This window comes from Acanthamoeba castellanii (assembly GCF_000313135.1).
Source record: "Acanthamoeba castellanii str. Neff unplaced genomic scaffold scf7180000084773, whole genome shotgun sequence".
NCBI classification, from domain to species: domain Eukaryota; phylum Discosea; order Longamoebia; family Acanthamoebidae; genus Acanthamoeba; species Acanthamoeba castellanii.
This window is the reverse complement of record NW_004457270.1, coordinates 93,181-99,451: the sequence shown is the minus strand read 5'-3', so window position 1 is coordinate 99,451 and position 6,271 is coordinate 93,181. Positions and strand designations below refer to the sequence as shown.

General features: G+C 58.6%; 3 protein-coding genes across 3 annotated transcripts in view; 1 reads left to right on the top strand and 2 right to left on the bottom strand.

Moving 5' to 3' along the window:
- Positions 1 to 121, bottom strand: part of ACA1_274390 (RhoGAP domain containing protein) — a gene marked incomplete at both ends in the record, with an annotated part of 2,013 nt that extends 1,892 nt beyond the window's left edge. The window contains 1 exon segment of the mRNA XM_044165491.1: positions 2 to 121. Coding sequence (XP_044021425.1) covers positions 2 to 121 — 120 coding nt within the window.
- Positions 122 to 604: 483 nt separating this feature from the next.
- ACA1_274380 (protein kinase domain containing protein) lies at positions 605 to 3,946 on the top strand (the record flags this gene model as incomplete). The annotated part of the gene is made up of 11 exons (XM_004333849.1): positions 605 to 756; positions 838 to 940; positions 1,000 to 1,107; positions 1,181 to 1,297; positions 1,372 to 1,589; positions 1,667 to 1,768; positions 1,852 to 2,549; positions 2,653 to 2,717; positions 2,763 to 3,289; positions 3,388 to 3,637; positions 3,731 to 3,946. 11 exons carry the CDS (start codon positions 605 to 607, stop codon positions 3,944 to 3,946), a joined length of 2,556 nt encoding a protein of 851 aa, XP_004333897.1.
- A 146-nt stretch (positions 3,947 to 4,092) lies between these two features.
- On the bottom strand, positions 4,093 to 6,202 carry ACA1_274370 (ATPase/histidine kinase/DNA gyrase B/HSP90 domain containing protein; the record flags this gene model as incomplete). Its single annotated transcript, XM_004333848.1, has 6 exons — positions 4,093 to 4,316; positions 4,411 to 4,915; positions 5,003 to 5,174; positions 5,255 to 5,720; positions 5,803 to 6,033; positions 6,115 to 6,202. 6 exons carry the CDS (start codon positions 6,200 to 6,202, stop codon positions 4,093 to 4,095), a joined length of 1,686 nt encoding a protein of 561 aa, XP_004333896.1.
- Positions 6,203 to 6,271: the final 69 nt, after the last annotated feature.

Below are 6,271 nucleotides of genomic sequence, written 5' to 3'. Positions count from 1 at the left end.
ACTCGTCCAGCTGTAGGAGCTCGTCGCCCTCCTGAAAGCTGAGCTCGGTTTCGTGCTGCGCCGTATAGCTCTTGATGGCCCGCACATGGCGCGGGGCCACCTTCTCCTTCTTGCTGAACATGGTGCTGAGCCTTCTGGGTCGGCTTCGTGCAACCCACGGCCGCGCACCGACAGAGCCGGCGGGGCAACCATCGGCCACTGTGGCGTCGCCTTGTCTCATTCTTGCGAGGTCGCGGTCGACGTGCTGTTTCACCTTCATGAAATAGTTGACGTTTTTAATCTATTTTGTAAAAGAGAAAAGTAAAGAAATCGAAAAGTAAATCCTAAATGCACATTTCATTTTGGCGCGAAACTCGCAAACGGTTGAGGTTGCCCGTTTGTGTTTGTGTTGGCTTTGCGCGGGCGAATTTCTGGACCTCCGTGACAACAGACACATTCGATCTCTCGTTTTAGCGTTCGATCAAGCTCGAGGCTTTGCCAGAAGAGCGTGTTTTATAAAGAAGCAGCAATCGATCAGGTCCTCCTTTTGCGAAGACCGATTCCATTCACAACCACCATTCGATCCTCCTCGCTACGACCCTCCTCGCGTGAATCGTCTGAAAGGATGAGCACCGATGATGTAAAGAACTACAAGCTGCAGGCCCGGCTGCCGGTGGCACCCAAAAGCCCGCTCAGGACCCAGTCCTCGTCAACCATCCGCGTAGCCAAGCGTACAGTGCCTCGAACGGACGGCACTGCTGATAGGGCTGCGATGAGGTACCCCTCCTCATCTTTGCCGTCCGTCAAAAAAGAGCCATTTTGAAGATGTACTGACACGCTGCCGTCGAATTCGTACAGGCCGCCCAGCGTGGGTAAGTTGATTGAAAGGCGGAAAGCTGATCCCGAGACAGGGGAGGTTAGGGTTCTTCAGCGATTCAAGCAGACGAACTTCCTCGGCAAGGTAAGAATGGATCTATCCTATGATGCGGCATTCAGGAGTGTTAATCCTGGATTCTTCAGGGAGGCTTTGCCAAGGTGTACACTGTGATCGAGCAAGACACGCAAGAGATCTACGCCGCTAAGGTGATTGCGAAGTCTTCTCTGCAGAAGAAGCGCACGAAGGACAAGGTACGTCCGACCATCCCGTAGGGATCTTGATCTCCCGGGAGAGTGATGCTAAGATCCTTAATCTGCGTTGTAGCTTGCGAGCGAGATTAGAATCCATTCCATGCTCAAGCACAAGCACATCGTCAAGTATGTGATGTTTTTCGAAGATTCGACATCTTGTTACATCTTGATGGAGCTGTGCAACAACAAGGTACGCTTGCACTGCTGGTTGTGCTATGGTCAATGATGCTCTTACTCACCGTGGTCTTCTCTTCGTCCCGTCAGAGCTTGGCGGACTTGATCAAGGCGCGCAGGCGGTTAACGGAGCCCGAGGTGAGGTTTTACATGATGCAGCTGCTGGAGGCTGTCTCCTACATGCACAGCAAGCGCGTGATTCATCGCGATCTGAAGCTGGGCAATATCTTCCTCAACGACGACCTCCACATCAAGATCGGCGACTTTGGCTTGGCCACCCGGCTCCAGCACGAGAACGACCGACGGAGGTTCGTCTCCGAAGAGAGCCTCTCCTTCACCCCTCTCCCCTCTCTCATGTGGACACTCATCGGTGAGTGCGTTACAGGACTCTCTGTGGCACGCCGAACTATATCGCCCCCGAGATCCTGGAGCGTGGCGACAATGGACACAGCTACGAGGCCGACATCTGGAGCGCGGGTGTCATCTTGTACGATCAAGACGTCCATCGTGGAGCATTACTTGTACTCTGCACCTTGACTGACGGCTGACCTTATTCACCACGTCTCTCAGGTATACTCTCCTCATCGGCAAGCCTCCATTCGAAACGAACTGCGTACAGGCCACGTACAAGCGCATCAAGGAGAACGATTACGCCTTCCCCGAAGGTGTAGAGATCTCGCACAGCGCCAAGAGCCTCATCCGAAAGATTCTCACGTCGATCCCCGAGGAGCGCCCGACGCTGCAGGAGATCATGAGCGACGAGTTCTTCAACAGCTACATCCCTCACTCTCTCCCAGTCTCTGCTCTCTCGACCATCCCCACCTTCTCCTCGTCCCGCATGGCCCAGGACGCCAGCGGAGCTCCTCGCCTCCCTCTCAACGACAGAACGAACACGCTCACAAGCACGGTGCCCGGAGGTAAGGAGAAGAAGAAGGTGGAGGACGTCATCGCCGAGGCCAAGGCCCAGATCGCGCTGGCCACCAAGCCCATGTCTGCGCACCCGCTCCCGATCGCAAGGGCCGTCGCGACGCACATCGTCACCAGCCCGGCCGGCGACATCGCCGACATCTTCGATACGAAGAAGGCCAAGCACGCAGCACAGCCCGAGGAGTTCGGGATTGAGAATCGTGAGCCCGGCGCTCTGTCCACCACCGACGCCATGGTCGCCGACAGCATGGGCACCCGCAAGAGGCTGAGGTCTCCCTTCAGGAATGCCAGCATCGCCGACAAGAGCCCCACCAAGCAGAGAGCCCGTCGCTCGCACCTCAGTACGCCCCCCCGGGCCCTCTCTCTAGCTCTGCGTGCGTTGCGCTGGTGATCTCAACGAAACTGATTTTTTTGTTTTTTCCCATCTTCGCACCACTCCACCAGACCCCATGTCTACGTGCAAGCGATTGATCGACGACTTTGAAGGCAAGGAGGAGGAGAAGAAGGACGTCAAGCCCAGCTCCTCTGGGCCTGCCAAGAGGATCAGCACGCAGGCCCTCGTGGCGGTGGAGACCGATAAGTCGTCGAGGCAGGCCGAGAACGATGACGAGGACAACACCAACACCAACACCAACAAGAAGAACCAACGTTGCGAACAGAACGAGGAGAACGACATGGACGAAGAGGACGAGGAGGCCGACGAGCGGGTGACGATCCGCGTGCACAGGACGCTCACCGAGAGTTTTGCGCGCCTCACGATGGCCGACCGTACCGAGGCCACCCTGGACGGCGTGTCTCGGGCGCCCGCCACGCTGGCCTCGATCACCCACCTCAACGCGTTCGACGACATCAAGAACGGGCTGGTCTACGGTGAGGGCGAGAACAGCAACGTGTGCTGGGTGCGCAAGTGGTTCGATATCTCGGATCGATACGGCCTGGCCTACCAGCTTCAGGACGGATCGATCGGCGGCTACTTCAACGACAGGACCTCGATTATGCGAAGGTGTGCCGAGCCCGACACCGGCTCCGGGTGGAAGATGGAGAACGAGTTCGTCTACATGTCCTACAAGAGCACTCGGAGGTGCGTTCTCGCTACTGCGCCATCGCACACGCACAACATACATCACCATACACGTACACGCACATAGTTTGCTAATGTCGCTTCGTCGGTGTGTGTAGGGGCAAGCGACAACACACGGAGCGCTATTCGATGGACAAGTTCCCGCAGGAGCTCTACAAGAAGGTGCAGTTGCTGAAGTACTTCCAGAAGCTCTTTGACAAGGAGAACAAGTCTACTTCCACGCTGGTTGACCTCGCCCCCGAGGAGTACGAGAGGACGCGCTCGGCGCGAAGCTCTGTGCTCCACGTCGACCGCTGGTTCAGGAGGAAGCACGCCACCTTCTTCCGCCTCAGCAATCGCATCGTTCAGGTTCGTCTTCTTCTCTTCTTTCTTCCACTACGTCATCTTCATCCTCGATTCATCATCTCATTTTTCTTTCTTCTTGTTCTTTTGTCCAAACAGGTCAACTTTACGGACGAGTCGAAGGTCATCCTCTCGTCGGACGGCAAGATGGTGACGTACGTCGACAAGCAGGGCGAGGTGCACGTGCAGACGTTGGAGGCCATCGTCCTCAACCCCAATCCGTCGATCATCAACAGGCTCAAGTACACGCGCGACATCCTGGGCGATCTCCTCCGCACAAAGGAGTCCCGGAGCTCCAGCAGCAACGACTTTTAAGTAGGTCGTTGCGTTGCGACTCCCCCACCTGTACCCCAAAAACCAATAAAACCAAATAAAACCAAATCAAAAACAAAGCATTATCTAAAAAACATTTGTTATATTTATATATTTATATGTTCGAGATGGGATGGTGGGGTGGTTGGTCAGCGCTCGGCCTGGGAGTGCGGCGGGCGTGGGACCCACTTGAGCAGAGCGCGGCAGAGGGCGCCCTGGTCGAAGGGCTTGGACATCCAGTCGTCCATGCCGCTGTCCAGGCACACCTGCCGGTCGCTCTTCACGCACGACGCCGTCAGCGCCACGATCGGCGTGCGCCCGCGCTGCTCCGCCCTCTCCATCTCTCTGATCCGCCGCGTCGCCTCATAGCCATCTGTCATCAATCGACGCACGTCGTGTAAGCAAACGAACGATCGACACCATACACACACACACACACACTTCTCTGAGAAGTGAGGGGAGGGTACCAAGGACGGGCATCTGGCAGTCCATGAAGATGAGGGAGAAGGACTCGCGCTCGAGCATGTCAATGCACTCCTGGCCGTTCTCGGCCACGTGCACATCGCACCCGATCCGCTCCAGCAGACGGCGGCCGACCTTCTGGTTGACCACGTTGTCCTCCACGAGCAGCACCTTCATGCCCTCGAAGCTGTGGCGCGCCTGCTGCGGGTGCGGCACATCGCTGCCGCTGCCGCTGCCGCCGCCGGATCCCGGGCTGACCGGCGGGGCCTCAGGCTGCGATCCGGCCAGGTCGCAGGCGGCCACCTGGGTCGAGTCGCAGTCGGCGCCGACCGCCTCCGGCGAACTGACCGGCAGCGGGAGCGTGAACCAGAAGGTGGAGCCCTTGTTCACGCCGGCCGACGAGCAGCCGATCCGGCCGTGCATCGCTTCCACGAGGTGCTTGCAGATGGCCAGACCCAGGCCCGACCCGCCGTACTGGCGACACACGCCCGTCCCGCCCTGCGAGAAATGCTGCACACCGACCACCCCAAAAACGTGAGCTAACGTGAGCTGACGTGTGCTGACGTGGCAAGATCGGCCAGGTGGTGCGGGGAGTACCTTAAAGAGGTTCTTCATGGTGGTCTCGGGGATGCCGATGCCAGTGTCCCGCACCTCGACGCGCAGACTACTGGCGTCGGTGGTGTCGGCGTCGGTGGTGTCGGCGTCGTCGCCGGCGTCGCCGAGCGAGAGAGTGACGGTGCCCATGGCCGGGGTGAACTTGACCGCATTGCTGAGAGAAGTGGTGGTTGAAGGAGGAATGGTTGGTTGAATAGGAGACTTAAATCGGTTGAATAGGAGTTAAAAAAGTACCTTAGAAGGTTGAAGAGGACCTGACGGAAGCGCAGCGGGTCGCCGACGCGGAAGCGGTGGCCCGGGGCCAGCCCGGCGGTCTGCTTCTCGATGCGCACGCGGCTGGAGGCGGCCGGGAAGGCCAGCATGGAGAGGACCAGGTCGGTCTCCTTCTCGACATCGAACGGAATGGCCTCGAGGTCGAGCTGGCGCGATTCGATCTTCTCAAAGTCGAGCACGTCGTTGACCAGGCCCAGCAGGTGCCGCGCGCAGGTGACGATGATGCGCACGGCCTCCATCCGCTCCTCGTCGCTCTGCGCCTGAGTCCGGGCGCTGCCGCCGCGCAGGTGGCACTGCTCCTGGTCCTGGTCGGGCGCGGCGGGCGAGGCGGGCCGCGACGGCGGCGGCTGCTGCTCGGCCTTGTCCTCGTCTTCGAGCAGCAGCTCGTTGGCCATCCCGATGATCCCCGTCAGCGGCGTGCGCAGCTCTGTAGTTTGGAATGTGTGGAATGTGAGTTATCTGAATGTGGAATGCTGCGAATTCTTGTGTGTGTCGTGTGTCGTGTGTACCGTGGGTGATGGCGGAGAGGAAGAGGGTCTTGGCTTCGGTGGACCGGCGCAGCTTCTCGTTGAAATCGCGCAGTCGGTCGACGGTGGCCTGGCGCGACGATTCGTGGATGTGGGAGATGATGCCCACGCACATGATCATCGTGCACGTCGCCGTCAGTCGGTCGGTCGCGTCCATCGACAGCGGCGCCACCGGCGGAAACACGTACACGCTGCACGGGTACAACAACACACCTGATGTGCATCCGACACACACCACACGTCAGCACACGCGTGTCGTGTCGTGTCGTGTGTGTGTCGTCGTGTGTGTGTTACCTTCGAGAAGGACGGCAATAAGAAAGACGCGGCTGATGTGGCGTCCGAAGATGTAGTAGGCCATGGCGACGACGGCGGCGAGCCACATGTAAAACTCGGAGAGGATGCCAAAGTAAATGCACGCGCCGCAGATGCCGACGTCGATGTAGATCAGGAA